Raw genomic sequence first — 19,754 nt, forward strand, 5'->3', positions numbered from 1 at the left:
TAAATATCGATCAACTCCATTTATATTATCTTGCACCTGAAATTCAGAGTAACTGAGGGTAAGGCCAGTATGAATTAATGAATTTCTATTTGTAACTAAATAAATAAACTCATTATCAGTAGCTGAGAATCCTTTAAAAAAAAGGCTCTTTCTTTTTACAGGTCATATAATAACCAAGGCTCTGTTAAACATTTACCATTCAACTGAATTCAACTCTCCATTTAAACCCATGATCTCCGAGTCTTAGTCATCCCAATAATTACATTCGGAAGAAAGGATTTAGCTGCTAAGTAAATGTAAATGAAAGATCGATCCTCAGACTCCTAAACCTTAGTGTCACCTATAAGATTTTGTTGATTGAACTCAGCCTCTGATGCTTGGCAATTCCACAGGAAAGACACGGCACCTCGGCTTTCTGACAAGCAATCCTAGGGCCCCTTTCTGTGTGAGGCTCAGACCTCTGTCCAATCTCTCGTTAGAAATGATTCCCCCTCAGGAGTCGCCCTCCAGCAGGCAGTACCTCCCGGGTCCTCACATTCCACGTCAATTACCTGAGCAGGTGAAAGACAAGGCTTTGGAAGTCTTTGTGCCTCTTGCTTCTCTCCAGGAGTGACATTGAAACAGAGAAGAAAGAGGCTGTGGCAGCAATTGGGCCGGAGTGCTAGGCCAGGGCAGGCTTCCTGGGCCCTGGGTGTCCTCTCTGGAGGCCAACAAACTTCCTCTCAGCATCTCTGACAAGGCCCACCTGGCCATGGAAGGATGCTCACTGGCCTCTTACCTTCCTTGATAATAAGAAGGAATGCTGGGCCGAGTTGGGAAGCTGTCTACCTTGGGATGGCTTCACAAGGCCCGTAACTGGGGGCAAGTCTCACTGTTCTGCATGTCTCAGTTCACCCTTCTATAAAAATGGGAGGCACTGAGGATAAAATGCACCGACAGAGGGAAAAATATGTTATAAAAAAGCAATACCCGATTTTGAACATTCCTTATTCTGTGCTGGGGACATGTCCCCAGGGCCGCCCTGCTGTGTGGTATTGCTATGTACTTTCTGCAACAATTCAACAGTTGCCACGGGGTGTTTTCTGTCAGTTCCTAATGGCCTGATGGAAGAGGAGCATTTGGAACCCTAGTTTTATGAGAATCTCTGAGGGAAGGTCAGAAGTAGGAGTTGTCGGGGATGGCTGGTTAGCTCAGTTGGTTAGAGCGTGGTGCTGGTAACACCAAGGTTGCCAGTTTGATCCCCGCATGAGCCACTGTGAGCTGTGTTCTCTTTAAAAAAAAACAAAGTAGGAGTTGTCAGCGCCATCACTTCTCCATAAGGATGCACAATGGATTAAACTGAGAATGCTGCAGGCTCCGGGGCAGGGCGAGGCCCCCAGGAGTGATTCATATCTTCCCCTGGGCTGGGCGGGCAGCTTAATGTCTCCCTGTGCCCCAGTGGCGAGGAAACATGTGCTGCTGTTACCTTGTGTACGTAATCAGTGGTTTCTGTCATTTCTGAAAAATTGCCCTCGGAAACCCCGGCTTCACCCAGAACTTTCATCTTCTCTTGAATCAGGGGCCTGGTGGAGAGACATGAGCAGCAGTGAATCCAACCTGCACAGACTGATGAAAATGAGACCACCCTCCCTGTTCTTGGGGCACAGCGCCCATCCTGAACTATTTGCCTCCTCTCCATGGTCAGCCACCCCATTTAGGGCTCAGACCATCAGGTTCAGAATACTTTGAGGGAAGAGGTGTAGGAAATAAATGTTGCCTCATTGCAACTAAATCTTGACCTTGGTGTTGTTTTGAGATGCCCAGCTAACAAGTCCACTAAACCAACACCGGGCAGCAGGGACGACCTGCACACCCTGAAGTGGTAAGACCCCTCAATCACAAGGCTGGAAACAGATGAGTAGTGGAAACTGAGATAATCAAGAAACTTAGTATCAGGAAGGGGGAAGTGGGGTTGGGAAGGAGAATTTTGGGATTTTTTGCTTAGATAACAGACATGAACCCGCAGCTCTGTTAATGAAGCACGACATGGCCCAGAGTGAGCCACTTTCTCCTGATGACCCAGCAGCTATAAGATGGCCTTATCATACCAACGCACAACATAAAGGGGCAAAGGGGGCTGTTACCTGTTTCAACATGCCTTCGTGGCTCGGAACAGACTGTTTTACAAATGCCATCTACATTCCATCACAGCCATTTCTCCTCCCTTGTCTCAAGACAGTGGGAAAGGAGCCACAGTCCCTATTCCCACAAGATATGCTTATGCACCCTGCAGGTCAGCAATGAATGCTGTGAAGGAGCCAAACATGGTCAAGATGAAAGTGGGAAAGTGGGAGGGCAATCCTAACAGATGTCCTGTGGGGATCCCTGAAGCCTATTGCAAAAAGCAGACGCAGTTAGAGAGCAAAGGAAATACATCATCTGTGTCGAGCCTTGCTCAACCCCAAGTGCCGGGCCAGTGGCCGGCCATACCAAATGTAGTCGTCAGCCGTGCCTCTCGCCACGAGGTAGTGGATGCCCACGGAGCTCAACTGCCCAATGCGATGCACCCGGTCCTCAGCCTGCATCAGCACCTGTGAGGCCCGGGGATCAGGTTGTTTGTAGGTGAAGGCCTGAAGCCGCTCAGCCAGCGCAGCAGGCAGCTCCTTGCCCCGAAGCCCCACCACAACCCTTCTTCCTCAGAGGACTTCACTGCCGTGTCATGTGGTGGGGGACCCAGGAGCCTCTCCCTACAAACGACCTGCCATCTGACAAAAGATAGAACCCGACAAAACACTGGTCAGGGAATTAAATCTGCAGCTGGATAGCTGGGGGTGACCTTTCTGTGTCGGGCACGGTACTAGGTACTGCAAAGGGGACGCGAGCTTTGCTTCTGCCATCAGGCTGGGAAGAAGGGCAAACCAAGGAAACGTGGCACACGTCCATTCTCCCTCTCCGTGAACTAAAACCAGTTATCTCCCAGCTAAACAAACATATTAGGAGGTAGGGTAGTTTTTGATATGGTGGACGCCCTACAACCAGGAGCACTGTCTCGGTTATAAAATGCCCTCCACCTGGAAGTCCACTCATCATTAAAGCTATCACCTATGTGTGGCCGACGACAGCAACACTATGTGAGAACATGCGAGGGGGAATAAATTCTTTCTGGAGCTCAGGAGAAAACTTAATGAGTCCAAACAAATGTCTTCCGCCTGCTGTCCCGGTTCTCAGCTGATCAGATAAGGCCAGTGGCACGATGATCATGTTCAGGGAACAGCCACAGCGGTCGCCCTGTTGTGGCCCCTGTGGCTAAGGCAGCTCACAGGGATGGTTAATAAAGGGAGCACAGGGTGGAAAGCCAGAGGGCTGGGCTGTGGCCTGGGGCTGCCACGAGCTCCCCTTTGGTGACATATATGCACCTGAGCTGTCTGTGCCCCAAATGTCTCAGAGAGAGGTGACTTCTACGATTCCTCCTAAGACTTCAGTTTCCCATTCAGTTTTCAGGCGGAGTCATCCTACTACTCAGGGTCGCTGTGAAGACCTAACAGCTACCCAACAGATGTGCGCGTCTTCACTTAAAAGAGGTTGGTGGAAAGCACAAACCTGTTTACGAGGGCTAATGGAAACAGACAGGAGATGAGACTGGCAGCAGGGACAGCTCACAGAGCCCTGTCTTCCCCACTGACACCAGCTCCGTCCTCCCCATGGCCATGCGTCCCGTACCCCTGGGTTCCAGAACAGCTCGGCGAACACCACCAGGTTGGCCGAGGAGAAGGTGAGGCCCATGTTGGCAGCGGTGATGGACAGCACGGCCACAGCATGCCTCTCGGACAGCTGGAACTGCTGGCACAGACTCTCTCGGTCTGCCGAGGACGTGGAGCCATCGATGCGGATGTACTGTACCTTCTGCGGGACACGGGAGGGAAGTGAGGTGGGCCGCCGCGGTGCCCAGAGGCTGCAGCCACGGCTCCCAGGGCACGACCACACTGCCGCTCGGCCGCGAAGCCGGCTGGAGCGTCAGGCTGGTTGCTTGGTCTTGTCCTGTCTTTCCTTGTCTTTCGAATTGAAATTTGTGTTGAGATAATTGTAGATTCCCAAGTAGCTTAGGCAATAACACAGAGCGATTCCTTGTACATTTTGCCCAGTTTCCCCCAATGGTTAATATTCTGTAAAACTATAGTATAACATCATGACCAGGATCCTGACTTTGATACAAACCACGGACCTTCCTCAGATTTCCCGTTACTTAAACTCGTGGGTGTGTGCTCTACACAATTTTATCACCAGTGTGGGTTTTCATGGATCTGCCTTCACAGTCAAGATACCGAACAGTTCTAACACCACCAGGATTCTCTGTCGCCCAGCTGACCATGTCCACCTTCCTCCTGCTGCCTTCAGGCCCTACGACTCCAGCCTACGTTTCTAAAATGTCTCATTTCAAAAATGTTATATAAATGGAGTTATACAATGTGTACATCTGGATAGGGGACACATAGGTGTCTGTTGTTTTTTCCTCTGTACTCTTCCATATTTTTGAAATATTACATTAAAAATGAAGGAAGACAAAAGGTAATTTATGGTCCGAAATTGAACCGAAAAATGAAAAAGGGGGTGAAAATATGATGTGTTTAGTTTTAATGAACATCCCAGGAAATCCCTCCAGATATTTTTCACTCAATTTAATGAGGATCATAAAACTCTGTATTGAAGTTGGCACACGGCCACGTATAATGAATAAAACCACCTTGATGGTAATAAGGAAGAACAAAAAGAAGAAAGAGGAGAGGACTGTCATACAAATACTTGTCTCCACCAAGGAGAACAATTTCTGCTACCTCTTTTCTTGTCAATTTTCTAATTATTTACACAGAATGATGGGGGACCCCCTGGGAGATGTTCCCGAAGCAAGATTTCTGGGATATCTGTACAGAGCACAGAGGAAGTTAAATGACACTGCTGGGAAGGTATTTTGACCGCACTGTGGTTCCACAAGCAAGAAGAATTCTTCAGGAAGTCTTTAGCCATGTTTCCGGAAACCATCAGGAGTGCTGACCACTCCTCCGACTGAGGAGTGAGCAGCACTCCTTTGCTGATGTGACCTCAGACTACTCAGAACAACTTAGCAGCCGACACACAAACAATAAAAGCATCCTGTGTGAAATTTCACAGGGAGCTTACCTTTCTCTCAAGCTCATTGGTAATTGCATCCAGAACCATCTTATGGTGGGCAAACACTAGAAACTTCTCTTTTCCACTTTCCAGCAGGTCCAGGATATATTCACTGCATTTGACAATGAGAACACAATAAGTTAAACCTAATACTCATCCAGTTTAGGTTAATTACTGAAAAGTGACTGTATCTGTAGCAGACACCTTCGGGGTACCTGTCTTCCCTGGCCCATTCGGTCCCTTCTCTGAGAGTACCTCTCCCCCTTTCCCGCCTGCCAGGTCACTTGAATAAAAGAAGCAAAGTTAAGAGCTGTAGGGAAGCAAGCTATTTTTTGCCAGGTGCAGAAGGAGTACTTCCATACTTTTTAGTCATCTCTCATACACAAATAAATTGAAGTATCTGCATGTTTTATGTGTCTTTGATCTGTTACTGAAACATTCTTATTACCTGGGATCATAGAAGATAATTAACAGTTAGCACTTTGCCTGCCACTCTCTTTATAATGAGTTTGCAATACAAATTGAAATGTCTATAGATCTGAAAATGCCTAGGCAGGGGATTTAGGGATTCTTGACAGTAATTGAATTTCTTCAGTAATCATACCGAAGAGATGGTCCGGGAAAGCTGTCCAGCTCCTGCCCACATCTGGGCCAGCAGTTAAGTCAGCTGTAAGTGAATTCTTTCCCGAGGCAAAGGAATATGCGGTGAAGCCTCGTCTTCATTCTCCCTTTAATTTACTTCTCTCTAATACCTACTGTTTTGTTGTTGTTGTTGTTGTTTTTGATTTCCTGCCCCTTACCTTACCTGGGGACTACAGCGGGGAGAGTTACCCAGTCAGCATACCCTGGAAGCTTCCCCGGGACAAGTGCCCTGCAGAAGGTTCACAGTCCCGTGCAGCTCACCGCTCTTGCAGGGTGGTGGGAAGGTGGTGGGAAGGTGAGCTTCCGTGGAGACAAGGAACATTTGTTCCACCAGAGGCCATCCCCACACATGGTCGTGTCTGGGCAGAGAACAGACACTGCCTTCCTCGGAGAAGGACACGTGTCAAAGGTTTCCTATTACAGTGGACTGTCCTCTACACATCTAAGAATTATTTTCAAACAACACTACGGCCAACCAGGGTATGGATTTGAGTTCAATTTGTGAACTAAATAGACTCTAATTAGCTTGAGACATAAAATTTGCCATGATCTAAGCAAAAATGTTGATTGCTACCACATTAACAAGTCGCAAGGCCATGAAATCCACACGGGAAACTCAGTCACCAGAGGCCCCCATTTTCCTAATGGCTCTCTCCCCTTTACAGCTCAGACATGGCTTTACTGCTCTGCCCTTCCCTGCGTCCCTAAGTTACCAGGCTAAAAGTATTTGTCTAACCACAATAACACTGGCTTTTGTATTGAAAGATGTCCCTTAAAATGAAAACAAACAATAGCAAAAAAGGGAAGAAAAACAACCAGCAGAGGAAATTGTGGTTTTAAGAATTATAATCTAATTTCCACCTCCTAGCTGTGTGACTGTGAGGTCCAGAGATTTTCATGAGATTTACTCAGTTTCTGCACTTAAAAAACTGTGCCAACATGACTCATTCTACTGATTTCACAAAGAGGCTGTAAATATGAAATGAGTTAACAGATGTCAAAATTGTTGGAACGATAAAGCACTATATAATTTATAACGGAATTGTGAAATAGTATGTGTGAGGTGTGGTATGGAATGAATGCTTGTGTCAAAATATTCCTAAATGGGATGGTATGGAAAGGTAGAGCCTATGGCAGGTGATGGACTTAGGGGTCTTCTCATAAAAGAGACCCCAACAGAGCACCCATGTGAGGACAGTGAGAAGAAGGCTGTCTGCTAGCCAGGAAGACAACCCTCACCAGACTCTGAATCTGTTGGCGCCTTGAAGTTGGACTTCCTCGCCTCCAGAGCTGTGAGAAACAAACGTCTGTTGTTTAAGCCACCCAGTCTACTAGTCTGGAATTTTTGTTATGGCAGCTTGAACAGACTAAGACAAGGCATTACCACATTTATTTATGAGGTGGCAAAATGATTAGATTTGTAATTTCTAAGAGACATGGTCGGTTCTGGGCCTGGCACTCAATAAACCCTGAGTTGTGTAGGTCACACGCTGAGAGAGTGAGGGGAGAGACCGACACCCCTGCCATCTGTTATTCGGCAGCATGTGAGAAATGGGTCAGTGGGGACAATTCAGATTCATTTCTGAAAGATAAGTTTCCAGGCCATAAAAACCACATCTGGAGTTCATTAGTCTCGTAACAGTACCATAAATGAAAAAAGGCAGTGCCCAGAGGGTGAAGGAGAGCTGGCCAACATTCAGCAGCCTTTGTGGAGAATCTTAGATTTGAATACTGCAGAGAACTCACTCTCTTATCACATTTAGGGGCACAGAGGGAGAGGGGAGAGGCTGGGAGACATGGAGGCTGAGTGAGAGGGTGGGGTAGGCTGTGTCTCCACTTGTCTACAGATCTCGGTCCCCACAGACAATCTGGCACCGCTCAACCCACACCAAACCCATTCTCATTGTAATTTAATCACGTGGGCCATTATCCTGCCAGGATCTCCCATGAATGTTAAACAATAAAAAAGTCAAGCAAACTGCACATCATTAGAATTGTCTCAAGTTTCCAAGAACCACAGGGATACTTGAACATGAGTGGGTTTTTCTTTCTTTAAGAAAGGCAGGCAATTGAGATTTTTTTTCCAGTCAGTGAATAATTCTTAGAAATTACTTCAGCTTTAGTTTATAAGGTGGAAGGAGAATTAGGCGTGACAATGACCCCTTGCTCGTATCTTTTGAACAAACTTTGAAATTCTCCTTTCTCTGTAGGTAAATAATGGCTGAAACATCATGTCTTTGGAGAAGACCAAAGAATCACCCAAGGCAGCTTCTCGGTCTTTCACGAAAGCCCTCAGTTTTTTCCTACAGGCTAGTGAGCACAGTTCCCCCAGTAAGAGGAAAACTCCCCCTCAGTGTTTGGGTCACCCCACCCTCCTCATACGTGGCAGCAGCTCCAGCTCATTTGGGTTAAGACAGGATCTCACAGGGACCCCAAGCACATCCTGGCAGCACTGCGGTGACAAGCCTACTCATGCCTGTGGGCGATGAGGCTGTGATGCCCTAAACCTTATATATTGAAAGTAGCTGTAATTGGAATCTGATCATTTCTTACCGAGCGGTAAAACCATTCTGGCAGACTAAGATATAGGTGTTTCTTTCAAAGACGAAAGAGAGAGACAGACAGACAGACAGACACTTGGTGACTACTTACATGACAGATGGGATTTTAGCTTCGGCTGTTCTGTTGAAGAACAGAAGGAGGGCTTCTCTCTGCTGTCCTTTCTGTGGAAAGAGAAGTCGAGAGTTTCAAGTCTCCTACTCTGAGAACTGTGTGCTAAGATGACATAAGCTTTACAAATCCTAACACCAATCACCAGAGCCAGGAGACCCTGACTTAGGCACTCACTTTAGCCAAGCCACAGGAACTGCCTGAACTCTGGATTTGCCATCAGACACATGGCATAATAGTTACTCTGTCAGCCACTGAGAACTGTTGTGAGAATACAATGAGGCAAGGAACATGAAAGTTCTTTGGAAAGGCATTTCAGGTAGGATTCACCATACACACCTAGCTCACGTGATCAGCTGAAATGCAGCCTTACTATAGCCTGGGGACAACTTACACATGACACTAACCCAACATGGTTTTGCCTCCCCCTGTTCTGCCAACTTGTGTCCATACCCAACTGACCAAGCTCACCTCCATCAAAGATTTGCTGAATCAGTTCCTACCGACTCCAACTAGTTTATTCTAGCATCATCTCAAAACCATCGCTTACGGTTTCTGGCCTGTTTCCCACATAAGGTAAGTGACTTCTCAGAAGAAACCATGTTTTCTCTATAGTTTGCATCTAAATAAATCCTAATAAAGAATGCTAACACAGGAGATGCTCAGACAGTTTCATAACGAGGTACATTGACTATCACCCTGGGCTCCCAGAGAGAAAAGATACTCTCGTTCCCATTGGTGGGGCACCATCTCCTTCCGCTAGCAGGCATGGGTTTACAGAGGCCCCCATCTTCTCGTGCCGAGGCCTATGAGGCCAGTGACTGACACGACAGCCTCCTCATGGAACAAAGAAGTGAGCCAACAGGAATAACATCTGTGGTCCAGAACTCCTTATTCCTGGGCCCTTACTAAGTCAGGAAAGCAGCCACAGCCAGACGGTACCTTAAATTATTGATACCACAGATGGTGGACAATGCTGCCTAGTCAAAAGAGCTTCTTGGCTTTAAACAGCGTCTTTCCTTTAGGTCTTGAGATGAGAAGGAAGGAAGATACCCAGGAACCACAGGAATCCGTGGGGGCACTGACCCCTTTCACTTCTACATGTATCGTGGCAGCAGAGGCCACTGCCCCTCCTGTGTGGTGACAGTAGTCCAGCTTAACAACTTAAACTTCCTGGGAACCCACATTGAAGATGCAACTCCCTGGAAGTGTATCTGAACTTCTCAGCCACAGACCAGTTTAGACGGATGAGGCTCTGGACACACAAACTTCATGAAGCCCGTTCATGTACCGTCACAGGGTCCCTTGCAGCAGGTTAGGCCCTCTAATCTAATGTAGTGCCTAGTCAGATATGCTAAAGGGACAAGCCAGGGTCCTTATGAGGGACCTCACCGCAGTAGGTGCAGCCTGCCTCGAGCAGACCGCGCCTCAGGCCCCCTCAGGCTACGATTTCCCGGCTGTGTCCTTCGGAGACTGTTGTTACTCTTCTCCTCCCTCCCACGCACATTCACTCACTCCCCACTTGCTAATAAGAAAGGGAGAGGGCAGAGCAAACAGAAGGAGAGACACGGTGGAAGGCACTGTCGGAAACCTTGCCCCAAGATTTACCACCGAGCTGAGGCGAGTATGAGGAAACTAACCCCTTTCCTGCACACGGTGGCCCCCGTGGCTGACCTTTTTGGGAATCATTTGTCAATGTGTGCCAAAGACTTCAAAATATGCCCAACTCTACGATCCAGCAACATACTCCTTAAAATTTATCCTCACGGTACCATCGGATGCACACAAGTTCACACGGAAGCCACTTTTCCAGTGTGGTATGACTTAGAATAGTCAACAATGGATTAATTTAAATGCCCAAGTAAAAATGGCCGGCCAAATTATAATACAGTCATGTGAGAACACACTATGCAGTGTTTAAATATTATGTTTTAAAAGAACATTTAACAACATGGAAAGTGTTCATGATATAGTTTTGTAACCTGTTTTCTTCCTTGCTCGGTGTATGTTTACATGATCCCAATTCTGCTTTTAAACTATACCGGGGGCGCCAAAAAAATGTATACACATGATTTGTATTCATCATTTGTTATAGGTATATATTGAGTATTACAATTTTAATACAGTTTTTTCCTTTTTTAAAATGTATGTACATTTTTTTTGGCACCCTCTGTATATATTGCTTATTACATACATAAGTTTATATATATAGTATATGTTTATATATGTATATATATAAATAATATATTTCAAAGCAAAAAATATTCATACATTTTATAGCAAAAATATGCTGATGATATATGCAAATGATATGTGCTGAAGTTATGTGATATAAAAGATAGGTGAATCATTTTTATAGTGTAGTAATAAAAATGTTACCTATGGTAAGTACTTTCTTTTATTTTTCAGATTTTATACAATAGACACATTGAATTTTTAATGTGAGAGAAATCAATAATTTTATCTTTAAAAAAAACAAACACCAAATACCTCCCCAAAACTCAGTAGACAGAATACTAGTCCATTAATGATCTCACTTCTTTTGCCAGCCATGGACCAGGAAATTTTAAATAACCTGCAATTCTTTGTTCCTGCTTCCTAGACTTTTACTAAATTGACTCAGTGGGGTTTCGGATTTATTTTTCTATGTTGGAAATTTGAATGGACTGTCAAACGGCAGAAGGGTGAACTGACATTGTCACCAGGAAGTCTGCACGGCCGTGTCCCATTTTGCTGCTTGGGGTCTCGCTGATCAAAAAAAGGCTTTAGACAAAAGATGATTAGAGCCAGCTTTGCTTAGCCTGTGAGGAGATATCTATTATTTCAGCTGAAAAGGAGAAAAAGCTTTCGTTGTACATAAATTGGCGGCTTCACCTTGGCTTCTGTAATTTAAAGCTTTTAAAAAAATGTCTTCCTCCATGTGGGAAGGTGTGAGGGAACAAAGACAAAAAAAATCAGTTTTTGATAGGTCAGCACTGCTTTGCTGGAGCCACCATAATGTGCAAAATTGCAGGGAAACTGGGCCTAAAAAGGAACTATAAAAATGGTGGGTGGAGGAGTGATTTCCTATTGATTCACAGGCCTCCTTATTTGACTTAGACCGTAAAACCATGAATCCCCATTTTAACTCCTGGCTCCGGATTCCATTGCTGGTCCAGGCTAAGAAGGAGCGTTGATGGCCACCAAGTCCAATGGCTGCCCCAGCTGACACTGGCTCCCCTTCCTGAGCTCAGTCAGTGCGGTACTCCTGAGCCGACACCCAGTGTACAGAGGCACCAACTGGTGGCTTTCAGAGTAAGAAAGGTTCTGATGGTCCATACCGCACAGCTCATAAATGTATTTTCTCCTTGGATTTTCCATTATAAAAATGAATTTAAAGAACACAAAGGAGAACCATATTTTCAAGGATTTATCTTACTATCAGAAAGAACTCAGTATCTGGCTTCAGCATCGTGCTGAAGGTAATAATCTGTACCAACTCAATTTCTCTCGTTCAGGGACAACCCTTAATTTTCCTAAGACTCCATGGAAGCAGATAGCAATTCTCAAGCATGGAACTGAGAAGAGCCTAGGTTTTTTCTCTACTGGATTCTTGAAGAATTACAGTGCAATTTAGGCTTCATTTTCATAACCTGCAAAACAGCATTAAGACTCTGGGACGTTGAAGAAGTAGAGATGATAATCACCGTATAGATGGGGTTCTTTTTTGAGCAGTTGGTACTCTCCTTATGTATTTTTCCAGCCCCAAGCCCAGGACGCAGGTCATGGCTTCCTTTTTTAGGTAAGAAAATACCAAAATATACCAACTAATTTAAGGGATTTGCGGAACTACCAAAAGTCATAAAACACCCAATATTCCTGGTTTCCATGGCTCAGGCTAGTCAATCTCACATCATTGACTATAAACTCAGAAATGCAGCCTTCTGGGAGATTACAAACTCAGAAACGCAGCCTTCTGATAGCCCTCTGCTATCATCTTTGGAAAGAGCCACTCCCTAACTTGAGGAACTATGCAAGTTGGCAGAAAGTGTAACAAATGCTTTCAAACCCTGCTGCTCTAAGTACAAAATTTCCATACTTCTATGTCTTTCTTTTTCTTTTTGGCCACATTGCACAGTCAACGGTTGCGTCTTAGCCAGTTAATAGTATTTTTGTCCTCAATTCAAAAGCCCACTTTTTTAGTTGTCTACACTGGCTGTTTTCAACATGATTCAGGAGGTGGACCAGGTATAGGTAAGGGTGTTCTTTCTCTGGGAAAGTCCCATGAAATACCGGCAGACTTAACTTCTATCACACACACGGGGACTAAAACATAGCATTTGATAAATATTCAGATCTTTGCATCTAAAGGTATGACATATCTGAATTTTTTCTATTAATCTCATATTTGCTATACTTACTCATTGGCTTTCTTATCTGGTAGAGTTCACGAGTGGGCAAAAACTAGTAGACATTAAATGTTTAAGAAAGTTATAAGAAAAACTTAACACTGAGAAGAAATTTTCCATTTATTGACTTTTTATCTTTAGAAATAAGAAAAGACCACCAAGACTGATTCTAGCAACAGAACACGCTGGTTCCACTCGTGGATCCATTGAAATATAATTTCAGGACTGTTGGTCTGTACTTCCGCATCAGCGTTGTGGATCTCTGTTTGGAAACTCCACAGCAAAAACAGATGCCTGCTCATTTCCTCCAGACCATCCAGATTATTGTATGTATGTAATACGACATAAATACAGCTTGACAATTGACCCATGCATCCTCTACCCTACCCTCTGTTTTCTTCAAAGTTACCAGTTAGTCTGGTTCATCACACGGTAAAGTAACATTTAAAAAAATCATAAATTCTGTCTCTTGTTATTTTATTTATTTTGTAATCTCCCAGAAGGCTGAGATCTCATTTAGGTCTAAGTTTTTTTATATAGGGTAATATCAAGCCTAGATAATGCTTTATGATAATGCCAAAAAATGTCAATGATTGTTATTTTTCTTGGCAATGAAAATTGCAAGGTTTGTCCCAAGAGGACAGAGAGAGCTGGTGTAGATTACTTTATGGTACTTAGCACAGTAAGACACTAACGACAGATATAAAATGAAAGTGTTTGAAAGAAATAAAACCACCATAGTGGAAAGAACCCTAAAATATAGGGGTAACAGGCTTGGATACAGCCTCAGCTCTGCCACAGAGAAGCCACAGGACCTTGGGTGAATCACAGTTTCTATGAGCCTCAGTTTCCCTGTATTAAAATGGGGATCCTGCCAACTTCCTACCAACCATATATGACTATAATTAGGAAGCAAAGGGTTAAGAGGGGTTGAAAACTCGACTTCGTTAAGTAACTGTCAACTTGTTATTTTGACTAAAGCAAATGACATGGGATGGTTAGAGGGTTAACATATCTATCAAACAAACATAGAACTAATTTCTAACAACTATTTCTACACCACGGCATTCTTAAAATATACTAAACATAAATTCCAATTTTCTTTGAGGGAGTCTGAATATATATCACCATCCTGCACTTGCCCTGGGGCTTATTTTGATGACCATCCATCAACAGTGATCTACAAAAAACTGCAAATTAATAAGAGATTTTCGAAATAGACTAAGTAGGCTGAGAAATGAAACGGGCTCACCATCCTTGCCCAGGGAGGTGGGAAGAAGTTACAGAAAGGCAAGTTCAGAGCACTCTGGGTAATCTCCACAGAGCCCCTCCCGGGAAAAAAAACCTGGTGAACACAACTTCCAAGTCCCCAGCTTCAGCCCCGGACTCACAGATTGGTTCTTGGTGGTCATTTCCTTGGCGGCGACATCCAGGGATGCTCTGAGCTTGGCACTGATCCGACCTGGGATGACCACCACCATCTTGCGCTGTTTGGCTGGGAGCTGGGACAGGACATCAGATTTGAGGCGTCGCAGCATGACCGCCTCCTCCAGCAGGAGCTTCAGCTCTCCCAGGTTGGAGGAGCCTGAATAATCCCATCCCCAGGCATGCTGTGGAGGAAGGACAGACATACAGCCCGTTAGACTTTCCCAGGGCCACGCTAACAGGGCTGTCACCTCCAGGTAGGTTTCTCTTTGCACACCCTTCTCTTCCCCTGGCTTTGTTCAGAGAACATCAAGTGGCTTTAAAGAATGAATAAAACCCCATATGCGAAACAGAAGGAAAAGGGAAAAAGAAGTCAGGGATGAAGTGAACCAAAAGCATGCATCACGGCGTTCTCCAATTTGGCACTAAGCTGTCTAGCAGCGAATGCAAGATGTCAGCAGTCTGGTGTCCATTACATTAAAAAACAAACATGACACCAGCTTGTCAGACTATTCCTGCACACTAAATACAGAAATGCCCTTCCCTAGGGCTTATACTCAAGAGTCCATCATGTAATAAAATAACGAATGCTGTCAGTAATACCTTCATTGGATTTGACTTCCAGGGATTTAAAAAGCTGTTGGTCCTCAGAGCGGGTCACACCAACCCAACCAAGAGCAATGTAATAAACACAATTGCAGGGTTGGTGGTGGGATGAAAGGGAGAAGCCCAGAACACAGGTGTTTGCCAGTCTGGCTGAAACGAGGGGTGGGCTTCAGAGTGCCCAGGCAGTCCTTCATAAACCCGGTTCCCTCATTTAGTAGCTCATGGGAGGCAGTGAGCAAGAAATGTCTACTCCCGGCCACAGAGCTAGAGGAGATGTTATCAAATCAAATAAAAACCCTGTCTTTCAGACTGATTTCTAGTCTTATAAAGAAACAAACAGGGAGCCAGGGCGTGTACGTCCTTATATTTTTAGCCACTCATCTGCCCTCCTGCCTCACCCTCCCCTAGACTGTGAACTACCGAGGGTAAGGCCGAGCCTCACTCACTTCCGAGGGCCAGTGGACCTGGTATAATTGTGGAGACGTGGCAGGGGTCCTGTAAACCTTTGTAAAATAGAGAATACAAAGAGACACTCAAAGGTGGGGAAATAAAACGATCAAAAAGTGCTTCTTTTAAAAAAATACTCTGAAATCAACTGGAAGTTCTCAGCAAATGTCTTCATGGTATGTGGTCGAAAATGAGCTCAGCACGGGCGCTCTCTTCAGTGGCTTCTGCTAACGCACAAAGCTAGCCACAAACACACACACACACACAAAACAGCCCTGGCCTACCGGCGCATTAGATAAAAATCATGCTGGGAACAAGTGGGTATCGTAATTAATTTGGATACCATACCCCGAAGTTCTAATATTATCCGCTCTTAATCTTGCAGGCGAAAACCCAATAACACCAAAAATTTTAAATTGGACTTTGGAATTATCACAATCCAACAAGCTTTTATTGAAAACTTACCATGCACCAGGCACTGGGAGAGGTGGAAAAAAAGACACAAAGATGAAGAGGGCATTGTCTATGCCTGTTTTATTGGATGGCGTGTGTGTGGGCGGGGGGGCAGCCAAAAGGAGGGAAAGGGTGAATTTGAGAACGGATTGAGAAACTGGCGCGATGGCAGGAGGAGACTAGAAGCACAGAGCGGGCAGTTTGGGGAGTAAAGGCAAAGGCCTCCACCTTGAGCCCCTCCTCTCACCAGTTGAGCATTATTACCCCATGGACCCAGGTAGTCGAGGAAGAGAAGATCCTTTTTCAGAAAGTGGATTATTTGCAAATAGGACAAAGGTACAAATCACACGTGAAGGTTTTGTGGGACCATGAAAACTATATACAATCAATCTAACCTGGATTGATCTACGGGGAAAGTGCATTACAGATGTTGCTAAAGAAGTATATGGCTTTAAGTACATTTAATAACTGAGAAATTGCCTGTCTCGATAAGAAGCTAAATATAGTTTGCAATTAACTTTGCGAAGCACTACAATTTACATTGTAAGTGCTTTGTTTGAATTTAAGTAGATGTTTTTAAAGTAATGGAAAAGTTTTATTTTCTTTTAAAAATTATTTAAAACTAAAGCAAAGCGTCTTATTTACCTCATGAACTTATATAGCAAAGCTCCTGATCAAATGGCATGGGCAAATGGGTAAGTAAGCTGCAGCCACTTCTCCAAAGCGTCAGGCTCTTCGATGTACATATAACAGCAGCTCGGTATGTTTGTGATTTTATCACAAAGCCGGAATCCTTAAGGTCTGAATTAATGAGGATTTAGAGCCCTCTAGTCCTCTGTGGCAGGGGCACTCCCCACAGGAAAGAAGCCAGAGGAACTCAGGATGTGGCTTTATTAGGGTTTACAAAGTTACAGGAGACTCAACCTGCACTTGAGAAGGGGACCAAGTTTGGTGTTGGAATTCAGGGCCACTAGAGCCTCACGGGAACAGAGTATAGGAGTGGGAGAAGTCTGACCTGGCTGTACTGGTGAGGGACGAATTCACTGCCTTGGCCTGGGTTTTGAAAACAGACATTAGAAGAGAAATTAGTGAAACTTCCGTTCTGGTTTTCAGATCATGGGTGTTCTGGAGCCTGGATTAGAGAGTTATTGGAAACTCAGGAAGAAGACGGGAGCCAGCCACACCCACTCCCCAACTGTCAGCAATGACACCAACTGGGACTTCTGCTTCTATCCATCATAGCAAATTGAGTCCCCAGCACACCAGCAAACAGCTGAGCCGTGTCCCACTGGGAGGAAGAGAGTGACGAAAGCACTAAGCCGAGGAGAAGGCCCTGGACTGTGTCTCTTCCCAAAGAGAAAGCAGCCCAATCCCAGAAGAAAGCAACGCAGCTGACTAAGGAAAAAATGAACACCCACGCAAACAAGGAGCCGGTTCGCTGGGACATCCTTTCTCAGGTTATTTTTGAGGAAGAACACTGGAAATGCGCACAGACTTTGGCCAATCTGGCTATTGCTGCCTGACACTGAGTGACCCCAGCTCAGGCCAAGAAACATGCCAGCATGAACACACTGCTGACCTGGAGGGGAGACAGGCAAGGACAGAGAGGACATCCTAGGAGCTCTGGCCATCTGGGGATAGCCTGGCTCCTGGAGATACATGGCTGCGAGGCCTAGTTCAACCTGTAGAAAGCAGAGAGAAGCGCGAAGGAAATGAAAGAATTATACAAGGGAGGCATTTGTGGGTTACAAGCCTCAGAGAAAGACCTCTCAATTGCTTGGGGCAGAGCCTCCTTGGCCATCCACAGGTTGAACCTATACTTTGAAAAGGCAATCGGCAACGTCATTCCTGCCAGGGGTGACAGGATGTCAGCTCTGACGAGTCTTTGTGAAGAAACCGAAGCTGCAGGAGGATCCACGTCCAGGTTCCTCGGCAGGTGCAGCAGCCCATTCTATCTGTGTGTCTTCGTTCACTGACATCAGCCCCCAAACTCCAGAGGCGAGTGTCTTACCAGCCAAGGATTATGCCTCGTCTGGAGAAGCCCAGCGCAGGCATCTGCAAAATTCACTGTGCAAAGTGTGGAGATCACGCACCCTGTGCATGTGACCTGTGATCTATTGGTTGATGAGGAGATCCAGTGATAAAAGAAAAACACGGGACCTTCCTCTTCCTCTTCTACCTCTCAACCTCCTTGACGCTTTCCCTCTGGCTTACAAGAGAGATATTTGTAGCAGGTAGAATTGTTATGACCTATATTCAAAAGTGAGGTACTACGGGATCTAGAGGAAAGCCAAGCAATGAATTTATCCTTCAACAGTAGTCTTTTGTTTGGCAAGGTCATCCTTTTGAAGTGGATGGCTTTGAAGGAGACATAAAGGAATCTGTGAGGAGAACAGTGTCCCATGCTCAGCTGGCTCGATAAGGTTAATGAACACTAATGAATTCCAGGGCCCAACAGGAGGAATTTAAGATTTATAAGTATTTTTAAAATGTTTATTTTCTCTGCATAGAAAAATAATCCATTTTGATGTACATTACCTTCCAGTCGTATATGAGAGAGGAAGAGAGAGGAGAGAGCGAGAGAGGAAGGAAGGAAGGTAGGAAAGAATGAGGGAGGGAGGAAGTTTTGCATCCTCCTTTTTGCACACTTGTATTGCCCACTGTCATTAAATAAACATTTTTTTTCAGTTTTAAAAAATGAGGTTTCAGAAATCAAGATTTTGGTTGCAATGGCATTTATGTCTATAAGGCTTCCGCTGCCATTTTTAGAGAACAGAAACCGCACAGATTGTAGCTCCTGAGACACCTGCCCCACTGGCACCGTATTTATAGAAATAACACGTAGGTCAGAGGCTTCCGGCCTGCCAACCAAGCACAACTCGCTACAAGGAGTCAACATTTACGAGCCGAGGTTCAGTGATGGGAACTCACCCAAGGCCGCCCGAGACCGTGCTCCCCTCTCCACCTGTTGAAAAGCTTCCTTTGCCTTTTTTGCATGGAGTATCTTCACTTTTTCAGAGGATGTTTTCATACTCCTCCCAATCCAAGTGAACTTTAGCTGCCTCATCTACTTTCTTCCCTCTGCCTAGGGCCTCGGCCTCACCTCCAGCTCGCCTCAGCACTCGATGTACCTACCCAACAGCCACTGGTCCCTTTATTGGAAAACACTAACCTGGAATCACCACAAGGGTTAAAACTAGGTGGAACTGTTCTCACCTTCCCCCGAGGACACCCCTGGGTCACAGCGGAACTAAAATCTTGGTCTGGCTCCCTGGCCAGTGCTCTTCTGATCATACCACGGCCACAGAGAAGGGACAGAAAGGTGGGTGTCAAAATCACGGTGAAGGATGAGAGAGAGAATCGGTACCCGCTTGGCATCACAGTAGCGAAGTCCAAAGCTGTGGAACTGAGGGAAGAAGGTTGGCTTGACGGCGATGACCTGAGTGTAGAGCTCTGATGGCCGCGACATGGCTGGAGTGCCCGACAGTAAGATCACCCGCTTGGCAACCTGGAAAACAAAGAGCCAGACGTGCTGAGAACACACAGAGGAGCACATGGGGAATATCCCGAACGCCCCAATGACACAGGCGCCCCAGGGACCGCGCAAGGCCCTGGAAACTAGCACGAACAGCTTTCATTCCTGGGTACTCTGATTGCTGGCAGTTCTCAAGTTTAATTGTCCTAGAACCAAGGCAGATCTAGATTCCAGAGACACTAAGACTGGACTCACTCCAGAGCTTTGTGTGGCCCACGACCTGGGATCTCGAAGCGAAGGTACCACGACCAGAAAAAAAGAGCACGCATGTCCCAAAACTTCACAGGGTGACCCCTGGGAGTAGGTGGATGTCATCCCCTACGTGGCCTTTGTAGCACGCTCTGCCCAGCTCTACGCTGGCACTTAGCACATGACACTCAATTCTGCCTTTTCTGTCTCCCTCACTAGACTGCAAGCCTCTTGACATCATGGACTAGGCTGTG

General features: G+C 45.5%; 1 protein-coding gene, 1 non-coding gene and 1 pseudogene across 5 annotated transcripts in view; 2 read left to right on the plus strand and 1 right to left on the minus strand.

The window, feature by feature from the left end:
- Positions 1–19,754, minus strand: part of SMARCAL1 (SWI/SNF related, matrix associated, actin dependent regulator of chromatin, subfamily a like 1) — a 53,878-nt gene that overhangs the window by 3,847 nt on the left and 30,277 nt on the right. Inside the window, exons 11-18 of one of the 4 annotated variants that reach the window (XR_004423655.1) lie at positions 19,144–19,284; positions 14,237–14,455; positions 8,440–8,510; positions 5,155–5,257; positions 3,580–3,882; positions 2,470–2,570; positions 1,466–1,562; positions 552–916 (exon numbers count right to left, since the gene is read on the minus strand). Coding sequence is in view for 3 of the 4 variants with exons in the window: in XM_033111982.1 (XP_032967873.1) it covers positions 899–916; positions 1,466–1,562; positions 2,470–2,570; positions 3,580–3,882; positions 5,155–5,257; positions 8,440–8,510; positions 14,237–14,455; positions 19,144–19,284 (1,053 nt within the window). In the remaining variant the exon portion in view is untranslated. Of the gene's footprint in view, positions 1–99; positions 917–1,465; positions 1,563–2,469; positions 2,571–3,579; positions 3,883–5,154; positions 5,258–8,439; positions 8,511–14,236; positions 14,456–19,143; positions 19,285–19,754 lie in introns of those variants that run through there. The other 3 variants (XM_033111982.1, XM_033111980.1, XM_033111981.1) reach the window with 3 other exon arrangements.
- Positions 1,180–1,253, plus strand: TRNAT-GGU (transfer RNA threonine (anticodon GGU)). The gene has a single exon. It is a non-coding gene; the product is annotated as a tRNA-Thr (tRNA).
- LOC117025785 (tetratricopeptide repeat protein 23-like) lies at positions 16,695–18,275 on the plus strand (annotated as a pseudogene).

The sequence above is a fragment of the Rhinolophus ferrumequinum genome, chromosome 8 (genome assembly GCF_004115265.2).
Source record: "Rhinolophus ferrumequinum isolate MPI-CBG mRhiFer1 chromosome 8, mRhiFer1_v1.p, whole genome shotgun sequence".
In the NCBI taxonomy this organism is placed as follows: Eukaryota; Metazoa; Chordata; class Mammalia; order Chiroptera; family Rhinolophidae; genus Rhinolophus; species Rhinolophus ferrumequinum.